The sequence below is a fragment of the Eulemur rufifrons genome, chromosome 1, assembly GCF_041146395.1.
Source record: "Eulemur rufifrons isolate Redbay chromosome 1, OSU_ERuf_1, whole genome shotgun sequence".
Lineage (NCBI taxonomy): Eukaryota > Metazoa > Chordata > Mammalia > Primates > Lemuridae > Eulemur > Eulemur rufifrons.
This window is the reverse complement of record NC_090983.1, coordinates 61565646-61583804: the sequence shown is the minus strand read 5'-3', so window position 1 is coordinate 61583804 and position 18159 is coordinate 61565646. Positions and strand designations below refer to the sequence as shown.

The following is an 18159-nucleotide window of genomic DNA, read 5'->3' as shown; positions in this document are numbered from 1 at the left end:
TTATTTTTACATAAATTCTCGACAAGCATGTTGCTAAGTTTGGCTGTGGAATTGAGAATCGATAAGAAATATGAATATGGGGGGTGAGGCAGAGAAAGAGAGCAATTTTTACACTGTTATGTTTTATTACTAAAGTAACACAAACAAATGTATAATCCACATCAGCTTTCCCCCCGCCTCCCCGCCCTCAGATTTGGGCACAGAGACATGGTATTTTTGGGCGGTGGAAGAGTGGAACACGCAGAGATAGAGGATTTGACAGAGGCATATTTTGGTAATGTTTTAAAAAAATTTTAACACTTCTGAGGGTTTACAGAGGGAAAGAAAGCTGATTAAACAAGGCCAAGTGTTTCTGTTGGCTTAAGGGTGATATCATACTTGTGTTCAAGATCAGAAGTGTTGCAAGTACAGGCATCATTTCTATTCGCTTTGTGCCAGAAAGGTAAACACTGGAATGCATTGTGGATTAAAACAATAAGAAATCCCTTTCCTCTCAGGCTTTCAAGGCCGTGTTAATCGGGTGTAATTTTTAATGAACACTAGCTGCTTGGTACTCATTCAAGACATTTCATTAGAAGGTAATTCATTTAAAAATCAACATTTCAACCATATCAAGCTGTAACCTTTCTTGAAATGTAAATGAATGGTTTAAATGAGAAGATTAATAAAAAAGGGATGTTCCAATTCCAAGCATGGCATGCTATGTATTTTTAAATTTGTCTATGCCAGATGCTGTCAGTCAGAACAAAAAACTGTCCAAGCAGACAATCTGTGCGTCTGAATGTTGATCATGTTGGAAAGTACGGGGGGAGGGGGGGAGAGTGTGTCAAGGATTCATGGTCCTTCATCTTTGCAGTAGAGCAAACACGTCTCTCAGTATAGCGACAGACAGCTGCTTCCACTTTCTAATGTGCCCTAACTTAGATCACTGAAAGAATTGTCAGCACTCAGAGAAACACACAAAGATAACACAGCCAGCTGCCATGGAGGGGAAAAACAGCACAGCTCAGAAGAAATGGGATTTGTTCCATTTGCATGATGCTGCCTCCCCTGGGCCCCTTTCTTTCAAATCCAAAGCACAAAAGACAACACTTAACATATTTGCTTAAAGATGACAACCTCATGTTGATTTCATTTGGATGTAACAGTGTCAGGATTACAGATATAAGAATATATTATATCTGTAACAGAGACTGACAAATGTACCCATCAGTGGAACTGTCTGATTCATCTGCTTATACAGCCATTTTACCATCCCAAGGGTGCCATCTAAGTAGTAACTTTAGAAGACTGAAGGTCTAATTTTATTACACCACATTTCAACCTACTAAACAATATTATTTCTAAAATAGATCATTTTTATTGGAAGTCTCCCTGATGAAAAATCCAGTAGACACCAGAGAATTTATGAACTGTATGGGTCCTTTGAACTCAATATACTGCCCATTTTAAACAACTTTTCTTGCTATATGGCAAAATCCCAGTATCAAATAAGTGAAAGTTAGAGAGAGAATATGTATGTTTTGAGCGTCTAACTATATTGATATAATAAACAGATTTTATATATACATATATATATAGAAAGAGAGATTATAGATTATATGGATAACTATAAAATCAGGCCTTACTTGGTCCATTTGAATAAAGTCTGTAACCACTGTAAAGTTTGTAACCACTTACTTCTGTCTCTCCCATTATATGTCTTCCCTCTATATAGCATCCATACTTCAATAGCAGCTATAGGAATAATCATTGCCTGTCAATACCTTTTGTATATATACTCAATCTGATTTCCAGTTAAGGTAGTTTTTAGGGAGAAGATATGACAAGAGAATAATTTAAAGCTATACTGGCTGGCCACTAGTCACTATAAAATGTACAGCTAAGGAAACCACGATTCTGATGTAAAGCCTACCTACTTTTAACAATCTTTATTCTCTATAGCTTTATGGATTTCACCTTTATTTTCTAAGCAAATAAAAAGATTTAGGATGATGTGATTGAACTGATTTATTTATATCTACATTACTTTATTTACTTGATTGGAATTATGGGGAAGAGAATAGAGACACAGGACAACGTAGAGAGGGACCAGTCATTTTCTTTACATACACAGACACATGCACATGTACACAAACACACAAATAAATGTCTTGGCACATGCAGCCCCACAGCCCAACCAACTGACTTCCCATAACAAAATGCTGGCTCCCTGTGTTCCTGGCTTTGTCCAAAGGAACACTCTAGTGCTTGTTGCTATTTACTGGCAACAGTATAATTCACTCATTTGGTCTTGTTTTATAAAATAGAGAAACTGCTATATGTAAAATTTCTGCACAGCAGATGGTTACCAATCATTATTTTCCATTTGTTTAGTTTCTCGTAAGAAGAAGAAAACCTGTGGGGTAGTGATGCAAAGAAAACTAGCAGCCTGCATGATAAGCCAACCAGTGCCAGAAGCACTGAAAAAAAAAAATCACTTTTATCACATAGTATATCAAGACTAAATATAATTTTGGAGGATGGGGCAAGTTATTCACCCCCATTCCCATGCATAAAGGAAAATCCCATTTGAATAATTTATTTCTTTGTATAAAAATCCTCTAAAATTTAGCCTCTATATTTTTTTAAAGTGATCAAACTTTCTGGAAGCAACTTATTATCATCATTAATGTTTGTAATCACCCAAGCTGAAATCACTTTCTTTACCTCTAAGTAGCCCAGTTGTCCAACAGAAAATGGGAAATAGGAGCCATTTGTGGACAAGTGCACATGCACAGAAAATTAAGCTGTAAATATCTGGACCAGGTTATTACTGGAATCTAGAAACATCTGGGGCTACAGAACAAGCCAAGCCCCATTTCCACAATGTCCAGGTAATTGCTTAAATGATTTATACCTTACTGTTTCTATTAAAAATGTCTTTAAAGAGAAACATTTGTAGGCTTGGTTCTGCAATAAAAACTGGTATCTGATTTCACTTGTACAAAATCTTGTGAAAGATACTACATTTCTTCAAGGACATATGCACGACTTAACTAAACCCTGGACAAAGACTGAGTGCTAAAAGCAGGCATGGTCAGCCACTCAAAGAAAACAATCCTATCATGGCAGCAAATTTTAAGTGGTTATTTGTGATTAGTTTCTATTCCAATCAGAAGAATCCATTAAAAAACACTCTTTTCATGCATATGTGACAAATATATTCATGCATTTTAGGGTAAACTTGTACCTCAATATCCATTTTCAATTTCAGTTTTAATTAATTTCTCATAAATCTTGTTTGCTGAGATTTCAACTGAATATCACACCAAACCTAACCCCTAAGGGACAAATAAGTGCCACCTCTCAGACAGACTTGGGACATGTAGTTAAGAATCTGGAGAGAGATTTAAATTGGTTCACTAAGATGGTGTCTGTATGGAGCTACCGACTAGCCCATTCAGAATGAACAACTTTCAACACTGTCATCTGTTTCATAGACAGGTTACTCTACCGAATAAACACACACACACACACACAGAGTTATGTGCTTGGATTCATCTGAAAAAATTTTGTTTAATTTCAGATTTTAAGCCAAGAGGACAAATAAAGTTTCATATTCTTCAAGAATTGCCATGTCTAGACTTAGCCAAAAATTCAATTACTGGAAGCTGTTAACTATGCACATGGGGTGAAAATAAGAAAGAAAGAAAGAAAGAAAGACAAAGAATGAAAGGTCAACAACAAAATAAACCATTGACTACTCACTTTTAAGCATGGCTCCTATTTTGTGGCCACCAACTTAAATTACTACCCTCTGAGAGGAAACACCCAATTTTCCTCCAAGAGAACACTAAAGGAAAATGGCTGGCATTTTAGGTGGGAAGAATCTGCATGAATGTTTTTATTTAATTAGTTTAGAACCCCACAACTTCCTGATTATAAACCAAGCAGAATCTTAAGCCTGTATCTTTTAAATCTTCCCTTGATTTAATATGGTTCTTGGCAAGTTACATCATAAGGCTTTACAATTCATGGTCTTTACTCACAGTCTGATGGATTTTAATTTATATTTTAGGAATTTAACTTACTTGAAGTTTACTGAATGGTTTTCAGAAAACCGGAGGAGCCAATGTAACAAAGGAACTAAACACATGGGTTTTAATTGTTGCAAACTGCAAAAATGCTTTTGCTACTTTTAACAAATTATTTCACAGTCTTTATTATTCTCCCTACAATGTACTGTCCTTTAGCGTTGAATCTCTTTGCTGAAGACACAGTGTTTTTAGGCAATTAACTAAGCAATATTTGTCCATTGTAGCTCACTTAATGACACATCTTTGTGATGGTACAGGTCAACAATCAGCACTGCAGTTGTTTTCTTCTACATGGAGTGGATGAGATCAACCTAGATTTCAATATGAAGTGGTAAGATAGCATCCAGAACTTTTCAGCTCTGAAGAGCTCAAATTGGAAGAAAACCAGTGAGCTTTCAGTAAAGGTTACAGGTTTTCTTAGTAAAATTGTGTTTTTAAAAGAATAACAATCGTGTCTGTCTTTTTTTTTTTCTGGGTTCTTTCATGAAGCAATGTGAACAAATGCTTTTCTGTAGTACATCTTTAGGTTTAAAAACACAAATATAACATGGAAACCTTGTAAAATACTGTTGACTAATTCATTACAATTTCAACATCTGATTAAATTGAATTTCCCTTAGAAAATTTTATAATGCTATTTATTGTAACACTAGTGACAGATCTGAGAAAGAAACTGAACCTTCCAAAAGCCCGCAAACCCAACTGGTAAAGAAATTGAACCCCTAGAAGACAAGGCTATTGGGTATAATCCCAGCTAAATTGTTTACTGCCCAGTATTTAGTACAAAATAAATTAATAGTGTCAGACACTAAACATAGAACAAAGAAATGCCAATTAAAATGTTAACCAAAGACACTGACAAACTAAGCTGTCTTATCAATTGTCGATCAACTAGTTTGCATCTCACATTTTACCACCCCAAGTACCACTATGTTCCCAAAGAAATCTATTTTGAGTACTGATAGGGCATATATTTATTTGCACACTGCCTATTTATCAGAAAAAGGCCAAAATACAAAGAAATTCCTTAGGAGGTGCTGATTTCCCATGTTCAACCAAAGGCTGAATAACCAACTGTCAATCAACTGTATATTGGTAAGAAGTTACTTTAGAAGTTTCCAAGTCTAATAGTTTATAATTCTGTACCCTCAAATTTTTCTGACTGAAAGTACGTGAGGAAAAGAAAATAGATAGAGCATAATGATTTAAAGTTACATGTTACTGTCTGTAATCAAAGTAGGCTAAAGATTTGTGTTTTATAAGATTTTAAAGATAGCATAATGATGTTGTTTTTGTAAAATAGTCTAAATGCTCTCCTGTGCAAAGATATAAAAATAGAATTAATAGCTGTAATTCCTTTTTAGGTATATAATTATAAAACTATTCTTCAGGGTTATAATGTCTTTCTTTGGTAATTAAATTACACTAAGCGTATAGAAATTTCAATTTTTAAAATGAAATTCACAATTTTAATAAATCTGTTCTTTAAATATGTTTAAAAGTAATCTCTCAATTTTTTAAGCAATATTAATAAAAGATTAACCAAGTGACAGTCTCCTACGATTTTATCAATTTAATTCACCAAACATTTATTGAGGTCTTATACTATAAACACATGTGGAGGAGGTTAAAAATAAAAATGAATTAGATGTGTCTGCTCTCAAGGAATTTACGATTTCATAAAAAGGAAACACGAATGCCCAGCAATCTATAGCAGGAGAAAGAAGATGGTAAATGATCAAAAGGAGATATTTTAAAAGTGCTTAGGGAATATTAAGTAGATGTTGAACTGGATCCTAATTAGGCTCTAGGAAGTCTTCATAGATGATGCAACATTTGACTTGGATAGTAAAGTCCTGTAGGATTTCAACAGGTGGAGAACAGCATGCCAGGGAGTAAAAAGAAGGTTAACAAAGACTAGTTGCTGATAAAGTAGAGGAAAGAGGGGATTGCTTCCAGTTTGATAAAAATTCAACTTTGATACTGATCTTTATACATATATATGTATTTTTTTTAAATATTGGAGGTTCCTAACTCCACTGCTTAAATTAATCAGATTGTCAGTCTATTGAAATCTCTTACACGGTTAAAGCATTAGCTAACTAATACTCATCAATTCTTAAGTTATAAGAATTGCCGACACCTTTGTTTGCAACCAATTAATAAGCATATTTAATGAATACATACCATCCCTTCAGAAAGGCTGAACAAAGAGATAAATGGTCCTTCAGCTTTCTTCTTTTGTTTCCAAGACAATTTCTGGAGCTTTTTTAAGAAAAACAAAAATCTTTTTCATCAACCATAGGCCACTAGCAAGGTTCCAAGTTATTCAAGCTTACTAGTCCATCACAAAGCAGTCATGGATTATATGGAATTGAAAGAAATCTTAATAGTCATTGGATCAACTTTTATTTTATAAAAAAGTAAACTGAGGCTCAGAGAGGTTGAATGACCTACTCAAGGTAACTACTGTGATGGACCGTGGGCTTCTATGGACACTTCTCTTCATCACTGTCACTTTCCTGAGGTTCTCTTACCAGCACAGTAGAAATGTTCTTAAGAGTCTAGATAAGTCGTTGAACTTCAGCCAGATAGTGAACTATCTCTAGTATGTGGCATTACTAGATTCAATTCTGAATAGCTATCTTTATTTTTATGACTTCAAACCAGAAAGAATTATATTTTTTAAAAGGTGGAAAGTTTAAGATCTTATGAGATATATAAGCTTTTGGTTCAGAGAAGAGGTTCTCAATCCTAACTTTACTTTAGAGTCACCCGGGGAGCTTAAAATAAGTAGGTCGTCCCCCAAAACATGCATTTAACTAATCTAGGGGAGGGCTTAGGCAAATGTTTTTTAGTTTTCTTTTTTTTTTTTTTTTTTTGGTCATGAAGACACAGCTAGCATTTTTTTGCGGACTAGATACAAAATTTATCATCAAATTTTGCTCAAATCAAACCAAAGCGTTATCTACTTCAGTGATTTGAACTCCTGTTATGGCAATAAATACATTATTTTCTAAAAGAAGCCTTAAAGAAGATGTATTTCAATCCACCATGGCTTTTCTTCTGTAACTTCATTGTGGCCTAAACAAATTGAGTATGCTGAGAGAGAAAAAAAGAGTCTAAGTGTAACAGGAATCATCATTAAACACATATGTTTTTACACTTTTCCAAATCATAGGAAGAAAAATATCAATAGTTCTTTTAATTTGCATGATCACAAATCCCATATATTCAGCATTTGGTAAAGCACCTGTCATTTTTTTAAAAAGGAGAATATGATTTGTTTAGATTATAATGCTGCATGCTATTTAATGTGCACTGGTTAGTAATTCCTAATAAGTGATTGCTTTTCTCGCATCATATTAGGATTTAATTTACAAAACTGCCAATATCATTTTTAGTAAGAGCCACATGAAAACAGTCCTTAACCTTAGCTTTGCCTCAACAACTTTCCCTAATTTCTTTTCCCTTTAGCTATTTCCCCCATTCCTAGAAGTTGTCTTTCATTAAGGGCAGTTTGTCAATGACAACAAACACTGCTTTACTTTCCCCCACTACCTAGCTCAATATCCTCTTAATTAATTCAAACTTTCTCCTCATGATCTAAATATCTACTCCAGTGGCTCAAGTGAAATTTGATTTTCCAGATGATCAAGTAATAACCAGCTTTGCAGATAAATACCAAAAAAGAAAGAAAGAAAAAGAAAAAGAAAAACCCAAACCCAGACCTTTAAAACAGCAGTACCCAGGTAGGTGGGTAAGACCACAGCTCAGTAGGAAGATGGCTGAGAGAGCAAGATTTTGGGGGTGAGTATATGAATAGCAAAATGGCAGAAAACCTTTTTCCCTCAGCCCTAAGCAAAGGACACCAGCAAGTTGGCTGTTAGTAAATACACAAAAATATTTTTAAAACATTGATATAGGTATACACATGCATTACAGTCATACATCAGCAACAGCTCCCAGATGACACCTTAGTGACATTTTGGTGTAGCAAAGTAGATTTTAAGGAACTACCAATACATTGTGGTAAAATTGAGATGTTTACTTAATCATTATAAATAAACCCATACCACATGTTGTACTGTCCTCACTGGGTATCTTTAAAAATAAACAGCACAAAATATAGTTTCCCCGTAAGCTGTTTTTACTTTGACGTTAAATAAAATAAGACAAGAATCAAAAAATAAACAAAACAAGCATTAATGCATTGTATACACTCATTAAGAGACTTATGGAAGAACAAAACATAATAAAGAACTTTGAATATTAAATTTGTCCTAATATTTTAGCTGCTTAAATGTTATTAACAGAGATTTCAGCACCCATGTTCCAAAAAGGACTTTGCGTATGTACAGAATTTTTCTCTTTTTAAAGAGACACCAGCTCAGACTAAATATTTATTTCTGAATACAATTGTACTATCTTACTATCCATGAGTAAATTCATACCAAGGACTGGTTTATTGGTACTCTTAGAATTATATAAAACACATTTTTCCAATTAGAGAACACACTGTCATCGTAATGCATTTAAAATCTTCCCGGAGAAAGAACAAGCACTGTTCACATAGGCATACAAAATTCCAAGGCTGGTGATGTTTTTTCCTTCCAGTTTGTCAGACAAGGATTCAGGCCCTTCAGGGTCCCAATATCTACATTTGGGTCCTATCAGTATTCCTCCCCCAAAATGTTGCTTAATCTTGTGAATAATGCAAATCTCTCTGTAAAATCTCTCTGTGAAAGAGAACTCTGCACTGACACTACTGGCGTGGGATACCAGGGAAGGGGGCAGGGGAATAAGACCCACATCTTTTGTAAGCTGGGCCTAAAATTGACTCCAGATTTGTGAGTCATGAATAGAAAGTCAGTTTTAATATAGATGTACTTTAAAAAGTAAAAATGGCAATTATTCTTAACAAGTTACATATTGGGTATTATTCTTTAAAAATGACTCATAAAATATCTTTTTAAGTACTTAAAGTCATGAATATGTTCTACTCTTTTACCTCTGTTTGAATGTAATTTTTCATTTTCCAGGAAAGGATACATTTTCTAACTAACCCCGTTAACCTAATTACTCATAAAGAAATACCAAAAGCATCCCTGACATCAATACCTTCACAAAGAAATGTATCTGTGCACATGCACAAGAACATATTCCATTTAGATAATCAAAACTGTAATTTTTATTTAAAAGATTCCCTTAGATCCATGCAATTCCTAGCAGTAAAATTTATCAAAAGCACTTAGTTTACAAACGGTAAGACTGCTCTATCTATATCCTTCTTTCTTCATCCATATAGTTAAATTCAAAAGTATGAACTATTAGGTATAAAAGCATAATAGTACTGTTTATTTAATAATATTTGTTTGATTTTAAACTGGGAATTGTAATGAAAATGCCTTCCATCTTAAGGAAACCTTTTTATCCTACTCAGAATAATTATTTTGTAAGATTACAATCAGTGAATCATACCTAATTAAGATTTATAATTTAGCATCATTGAGGTATATGATCTAAGAGAAGAGTTCAGTGTGCAATCTTAACTTCAATTTGAAATGAAAAGGGAGAAGTGAATAGATGAAAAATAAAAGCTATTTTTGGCATAACAGTGCCCTATATTGCCAAATATTTACCCAGATTCCTGGTTTAATCATTTTAAAGCCAAATATTCAATATAAAAACACAACATACCAAAGGATAACAGTAAGGTAGGCAAAAAAGGGTCCCAAATGAAATTATACTATAGAAACTATGGGTAGAATAAAGAACATTAAAAAATATGGATTATGGCTAACTACCTACTAAAAATATTCCAAGTTGCAATGCCTTTAATGCAAAAGATTCCTAAACTGTAGGGTAAATTTTTAATTAAATAGGACATTGTTCTAATAGTCATTTCTGAGCTTCCTTTCATTATAGTGCATATCAATTTGGAGGTCAATGTCTTGTTATTACACAGGGCAAAAATTTTTCTCTTAGAAGATCTCATATATAGCATTTCTCTACACAAAGTCTAGCAAGGTATTCAAAATAAGCTCCATTTTTTTCTTCCTCAAAAATATCTTTAAAGCCCCCCACCCTCACCCCAGTCTTGGTTACATAAAAGAATAGTTACTTTTCCCGAGCTCTTTGATATTTCCCTTCCTGGCAGAGTCATCTGATGTGAGAAATATCTTTTGAAAATAAATGGTGCAACTTCAAGTGCACTCAGATCCGTACTTGCTGGACATTCCATCATGTCTCAGTTTTGATTTGAAAAAGCCGCTTGACTTCAAAATTTAGTTTTAGGTATCTCAATCTCAAGTTTGATCTCATTAAGAAGTACCTTGGAAAGCAACAATGTAAATGTTTTGTGTGCCCATCAGCACAGAATCTTCAAACCAAAGTGGAAAAGGAGTTCTATGACCACTGTTGTTAGGGAGAGGGAGGCTATTGTAATGTAAGCGGAAAAACTAAGTTCACAATTTGAATATAACATATGGCAAAATTAGTGTTTATAGCATGAAAGATTTACTTTCCCTCTTTAACACAGCTGTCACTACATGTTTATATAGCTACAATACCACTTTCTAAAGTCAAAATATCAATACTGATACCATTATAACAAAGTTATTTGGGAGTTTGCCCCTCTTCCCTGTCACTCGATGAGTTGTGCTTTTATATTTTTTAATGGTCAAGATTTGTGTATATTTTTAGATAATTAGGATTTCTGTATAAAAATACTTATTTTATTTGTGCCTCAACCTTAGGAGGGTATGGTGATGGTGCTTGCCAATGCAGAACCTCCTAGATTCTTATTACAAATCTCACTGAAATTCACCCATCCCAATTATTCCGGGCTTGAGGAACAAGTATTTAAGGAAGTACCTTCAGGCTAACAATTAAAAAAAAAAAAAACCCATAAAGTTCCTCTAAAGAATATTTGCACAAAAATTCATGTGATATTTCAGAGATACATCAGGCACAGGACAACATAAGTTAACTGCAAATATTTCAGTCCCCAATTCACAGATAGAAGGAGTATGAGATACCTAATGGTCCATTTTCCCATCAGTTTTCTTACTCAGCTCTCCTTAGTATCTCTTTAGGCAGAGACACATGGAATAATTATGGAATAGTCAGCCTCCAAGTAGGAAAGCCAGTGACTCCCACAAAGCTGGCCCTAGATAAAAGTTTGTAGGTGGTAAAGAAAGGGCCCTCTCCATTGCCCAACAACCTGTGCAGGCACACAGGGCCCCCCACACAGAAGAGCCCTGCACTCTAACGCTCTGCTGTTGCTGAATTGAAATTATTAATTTTTGAACAGGACACCTCACATTTTAATTTTGCACTGGGCCCCAGAAATTATGTAGCTTGTCCTAGGTGAATGTGGAAACGTTTGTTGATGGTAAGGTAATAAATCAAAAGAATAGCAAAAACTTTATAGCAACGTATGGAAGAAACCCATGGCTTCACACTGCACTACTTTTTAAATTTTATTTTGGATATTACTGTTTCTGTGAATATTTCATCATGAACCAACAAATGAAAGTAGAGGTCGCCCATTCTCAGATGAGTTTACTCTCACATGTGTATGGCATTTAATTGTCAGTTGTTTAAAAAGCATCCAGTTGACATAAGGCAAACATCAGTTGAACCAGGAAAAACAGAAAGAGACCCTTTTTTCCCGGTGGGTGGAGTAAAATACAGTTTCTGTTCTATTGCCTGGAATATATCCACAAGTGGAACAGAATAAATATATAAAATACCAGCAGATATCAAGAGTTATAGGAAAGAAACTGAATAAAGGTATTTTTGACTTTAAGATCGGGAAAAAGAAAACATTATATAGGTATTTTACATTTTATATTCTGTAGCACAAAAAATCTCTATTGTAAATTATGTATCCCTAATAACTATTAAAATAGTTATAAAAGCTACACATCTGATGAAAGTGAGAACAAAATCCTAACAAGAAGCAAATTTTCCAAGATTATAAAAAAAATAATTTCTCAAAAAGATTTCCAAGCACAAAAATATACTTAAGCTGGGTTGCAGGGTACAAAAAAAAAAAAGTTTAACCTTGTGCCTTCATATAATAAATCATGCATTCTACTTTTCAGATGTATCAGTTTAAAAAATGATTGGAAGCAGTGATACTATAAATGCTTTGTGAAAGTCACAGTAGCTAAAATATGAGCAAGCATATCCATTTATACATATTTTTAACATAAATACATCTAAATTGAAATTCTCCTTTGGATTTGCTGCTTCTGATATACTCTGAAACAACAGACCACCATATGCAATGTTAAATAAATTGCCAATATTCAAATAACAAGACAACAAGCAGATTTGTTGTATAAAATATGTAAATATTATTGCGAGAAAGTGCTATATGATATCTCACGTTTTGATGGTTTCTGATCACCTATCTTTTCTGCCTTCTCAGTTGCTCAGCTAAGACTACTCTTGTCAACAGGTACCTACGGATGTGCCATACGGAGGCAGAGCTTGTGAACAGGCACCTGTAGTGCCGCCCTAAGGAAACTTAGCATCCCCATGCCTGCTTCTGATTTGCTTCAAACTTATCAGTACAATTTATTTTGACCATATTCTTGTCTAGTCCTTATTTCTTCTATCTGCACTTTTTATAGTAAACATCCTCAAGTGAAACTGCCATTTAAATGATAACATCAAAAATATCAAAAGGATCAGTAATCAGCAATCATGTCAAAGCAGCTGTGCTTGAAATTTCTACCAGAAGTTAATCGAAAAAGTTAATGCTAAAAATTCAAAGTTAGAAAAAAAGGAAGAAAATGACTCAAAATCCAACCATGAAAAGCACTTACTAAAAAGACCATTTATTTGCAGTCTTTCAAAAAAAAAAAAGTCTTTTATTATTAATAAATAAAAATTTAGGTATAATCCGTGTGTGTGTGTGTGTGTGTGTGTGCACCTGTGTTAATTGAAAGGTGGAATAATTTTGGGACTTGCAGTCTTGCAAGTGGTACCCAAAAATAATTTCTAAGTTCAACTGATGTTAATAAAACATTAGCTGTTATATATCTCAAAAGAAAGAGATAATTATGCTGTTTTTTTTAATCAAGAGAAAAAATTGTATTATTTTCTGTACCATTTGTTTTTCTGGTTTATCAATGACTTGAGAAAAAAAGCATACATTCTGATTAATCAAGTTTTATCTATCAGTAGCATACGTCAATATTTCACACAAATGTCTACAGAATAATTTCTCCCGATCAAAAATTTATAAATCAATTTAAATTCCTGGAAACTAAATTTATTAGCTCTCCAACAATGAATGCAGCACTTAAAAAAAAAAGTAGTATCTGAAATTTGTACTCAAGAATATATTGATCAACGGTAAAACAGCAAATATTTCTATTAAGCCAAGGTTCTAAGAACAAACCAGCAAGTCCAAACCACAAAAGCCTGCAATTGTTTCAAATACACCTAGTAATTCTGCTGATTTTGGACCATTAAAAGTGATTACTTAATTAGGCAATCATTCAAGGCATCCAAACACTCACAGGGACAAAAACAGGGAAACATTAGCATAGCTGTCTTCACTTTGAAATGAAAATTCTGAAAAACATTGCAGATACTCAAACTTTCTGCATCGGTCCCTATGCATAAACTAAGCAAAATATTAAATTCTAAAAGGTGACAACCTGAAGCTCAAGAAAAAAAGAATTTATCTATAATGAAATATAGTGGCTTATATTTTAAACTTTCTTAGAAATGGCAAGTAATAATACAGATTGTCCCTATAGATTCTTAGAAATACTACTCCTTTTCTCCCTTCTGGTCATACTCTTGTATTATGTAAAAGTAATTAATGAAATATCTGCTATCTTGTATGTCTATCAGAAGTACCTGCCTACAAAAAGGTTTTCAAAGTTCCTGCCTAACATGAATAAAAACAACAAAAAAGATTTTCTACTTATTGGGGGGAAAAAAAAAACCCAGCACTGGAAATTCAGCTGCAGGAGTCTTAAATATAACTAAAGAATAAAACCCTATATTTTCACTCAGAAGATATCTGATACAGTTTTAAGAACCACACTGATTCAATAGTCAGGAAAAAGAAAAATATTCTGTTTATATATACAAAAAAAAATGTTTCTTGAAATAATTCCAAAGAGACCCTATAAAGCACCTTTTCAAGAAAAGAGAAAAGCAAACCAACTCACACATATAGCTTCCAAACAGAAGGCTTATCCTCTTCCAGGAAAACAACAATGAGATTTTATTACCCTGCTATGATTCTTTCATTTCAGACATGATTAATTAGCAAGTATTACACTTCTCAAAACTCCCACCACACTCTTCTCTGCTTATTTGATGATAGACCCACATGAAATAACAAGTAGCCACCAGCAGCGTAAGACAAGTATCCAAAAACTCTATTTCAAAGAAGGAACATTTCTTTCATATCTTTGCCTCCAAAAATGAAGCAGGCTGCTTTCAACTGCTTTCACAAAATGTTTTTTTTAAACTTGGTCATTTTCCTAACAATGCTTTTTAAATTTGAATAATGCATACAACATATTCACTATTCAAGAATACAGGGCATGTTTAATTTGATACCTCTATTTTTAAGCTGAAATTCCAAAGGACTCATTGAGTCCATGTAGTTTATATTGATAATCATCCACATGCACAATTAATAAACAATAGAGATAATGTGTGCAAGCATGTTTTAGGACACGGTCTTCATAGAAAAAAGTGTTTCTTTCCCAAATAAATGCTAATTGGTCACAAATGTAATGAAGATAAGAAACCAGAATAAAGGAGTAAAAGAAAAGAAGGAAAGAGGATAACTCTAAAATTTGAATGAATGAAAAATTCTGATGCTCTGTATATTCTTCCAAATTACTGTTTCTTTCCTTTTGAACAACAAATTTTCAAAATGTCCCTGTGCACCAAGAAGCCAGCCATAACTGAAAGTATTATAAATGTATATTTTAACAATCATCAATTTGTAAAGGCTGGGATTTCCCCTTCAACCTTTCAACTGTTAACGCCCAGAAAACTTTACACATAGTACAATACTAATATATAGATCTTGTTGGTTCCAGGGAAGATTTTTAAAAATCTATACTGGTCAAAATATCCTTGCTTTTTTTTTTTTTTTTCTGTTGTATTAAATTTAGGATCAAAAACATCAAAGCAGCTTCCACCTCGAACCTAACTTTTAGAGGATCAATGTGACAAGGCAGTCCCTGATAGATGTTTCTCTTGATAAACGACTTGTTCAAAAGAGACATTGTAGCTTTCATTTCCTGACCACAACACACTTTTAATTTGCAACAGCAGAGCTGCCAGAGTGTGAGCACTTGCCCACTTTCTAGCCTTTTAGGTTTGTAGCTCTGGTTCCTTTTAGGCCACACATTTGAGACAAACAAAATCTAAAAATAACCAGAGTAACAGAATTAGAAAACAGGAGCCACTAATGCCACTTTATACATATACACAAGTGTCTACTTTATATACATATATGTATATAAACTTTCACCCCCAGAATTCTAGTGTATGATAACAAGACTCCTAAGTGAACATCATTTGCACATCGGGCATTTAAACACACAGGGAAATAAATTATGTGACTATTATATAATAGAAAGCAGAGACTTAAGGAGGGGCAATTTACACACTTAAATCTGCTGTTAAATGTCATGAATTATATGATTGCCTATGCCAGCATGTTTTTTACGTATTATTGCAATGATTATTATTACTACTACCCAGAAATCACATTTAAGTATCAATACTGTGAACAGTCAAACCATCCAATTTCTGCTCTCAGCACATTGTCCGAGCTCCGATTTAAAATTTATAAATGTAATATCCTCCTCATCACAGGCAGCGGCCCAATCTGCTCTGAATATATATTACAGCTTTAACATCACAGAGGGAAATCACCCATCTGGCAATCCCATTCGCTCCAACAGCTCCGGGGGAAAAAAAGCTGTGCTCTCTCCTCCTTAAAACATTTCTCAGGGCAAATTATGTGCATCTAAAATAAACAGTCTTCTTATTGATCGCTTCAAAGTCAACAAGTTCCAAATGCAAAATTCAATCAAATCCTTCCTATCGTGTAAGAGCGGTGTGTATTTAGCTCAATAGTCACCAGAGTCCAACCAGAAGTGTATGTCGCGCAACGGGTCTTGTGGTCCCTTTCCTCGTATTCACATTTGTGTTATGAGAGAGCAGTGACCACGGCCACCCTACAGACCCCTGGCAGCTTTGCCCCACTGTTATCCCTTTTTTTTTTTCATATTCTCTCTTTCTTTCCGTCTCTCTTTTCAAGAGGAATTGATGGTGGTGGGATAGATGTAAAAAAAAACAAAAAACCAGTTTAAAGTGGACACATCCTTTGGTTATGCAAAATACTTTAACATCTTTTTGTTGTTGTTGTTCCCTCTTAGTCTTAATTGAATATCACAAAGTGTACACACGGCACACCGCCACAAGAGCTATTGAAAACCCCCTCTCACTCCATTTAACTGACCCTTTTTTTTTTTTTTTTCTGTAAAGAAAGAGGAAAGAGCGATTTCAAACGAAGTCAATTTCAGTGCCTGATTATTTAATTCTGTCACAAGTTAAAAGTAAGAAGCGCTGACAGGCAGACAAGTGAATAGTAAGAGGGAAAAAAAAAAACCTACCACTGTTCCTTAAAAGACCTAAGGACTTTGAGCAATCAAAATATATACATTTTATTTTCATGTAAAAGATACCGCTTCACTCACCTAAAAAAAAGAAAAACAAAAACAAAAACAAAACACTCAGAAGAACCGATTACTCCACAAAGTGCAATCATCGAGAGAGCAGATAGTCAAAATTGCATTAATAGATTGAAGGGGGAAAAAAAGAAATTTTCATCCAGTCCTGTTTCTGTGTGTGTACATATATACTTTCATTAGTTAGTAATCTTTCCCCACACTCCCACCCTCTTCCCTCTTTGCCCAGCCCCCCCACCAAAAAAACCCCTACACTGAGTTTAACTAATTTACATACCATTTGACTTCAGCGGTTATATAGTGCATTACTAGTAACATGCAACTTCGGGATTACAGCTAAAACCGATAAAAGTGGGTTCAAGTAATATATTAATCAAAACGGAAATATATAAACAAGTGATAGCAAAAGAAAAGAAGCATAGTGACAGATTAAAATAAACATATATATTTTTTAAAAAGGAATTATATATCATAAGCATCTGCTTCCCAAGCAGTGTTCAATGGTTTTATCATGCTATTTCATTTGTCTTTCCTATTTAGATGCAAAGGAAATAAATTCCAAAACTGACATACCATAAACACTGGTGCTACTGATCATTTCTTGCTGGCAGCACAAAAAGCTGAATTGGATTTCTCACAAGCAGGAATTCCAAAGGTTGCTTTTCATTAAAGCCACTTTTCCTCTCAGCTATCAAATGTCACTGCCTTGAAACGTGGGCCCTTTCGTCAGGTATTCATTTAACCTACATGCATATAATTAAGGGGGAAAGCAACATCAACAAAAAGGGGATCTCAGATCACAGGAGAAGAAAGAAAGGAAAAAAAGCACATGACCAGGAATGCAAGTCCATGTCAATTTCACTCACTCCCATTGAAACTAACAAGAGCTCCGGGGAGGACGGTAATAGGATCAGTGAATTGTATATACCATTAAATTATACATCTTTCTCTCTCCTTCCTTGCCAACAATACGCCCACCACGCTGTACCCCCTCCAAGATGATGTGCTTACATTTTTCTGCAACCGATCTTCTGACATTTTCTCGTTCCCCCAGCCACGAGATTGTAATTTAACCTCAACTTTTTGTGTGTGTGCAAGATTCTTATTTACACTTCTTATTTACTTAGAAGTTAGTTCCCGAAGAAAGTCTAGCCCCACCCTATGGCTCCGCTTTCTTATTTTTTATTTTTGAAGTAAAAAGATAGTAATAAGTAAGCCCAACATAGCGAAAAACGAGACTCTTGCAATCGCGAACTCTTAATCCCATACTATTGTTACAATGATTAAGCAGCAAAAATATGCATTATAATGTTTCAGGGCTACTTTGA

At 34.2% G+C, this 18159-nt stretch overlaps 1 protein-coding gene across 1 annotated transcript in view; it reads right to left on the bottom strand.

Moving 5' to 3' along the window:
- FIGN (fidgetin, microtubule severing factor) overlaps nucleotides 1–17429 on the bottom strand; it is a 121918-nt gene extending 104489 nt beyond the window's left edge. The window contains exon 1 of the mRNA XM_069471996.1: nucleotides 17405–17429. Within this exon, the coding sequence (XP_069328097.1) occupies nucleotides 17405–17429 (25 nt within the window). The remainder of the gene's footprint in view (nucleotides 1–17404) is intronic.
- Nucleotides 17430–18159: the final 730 nt, after the last annotated feature.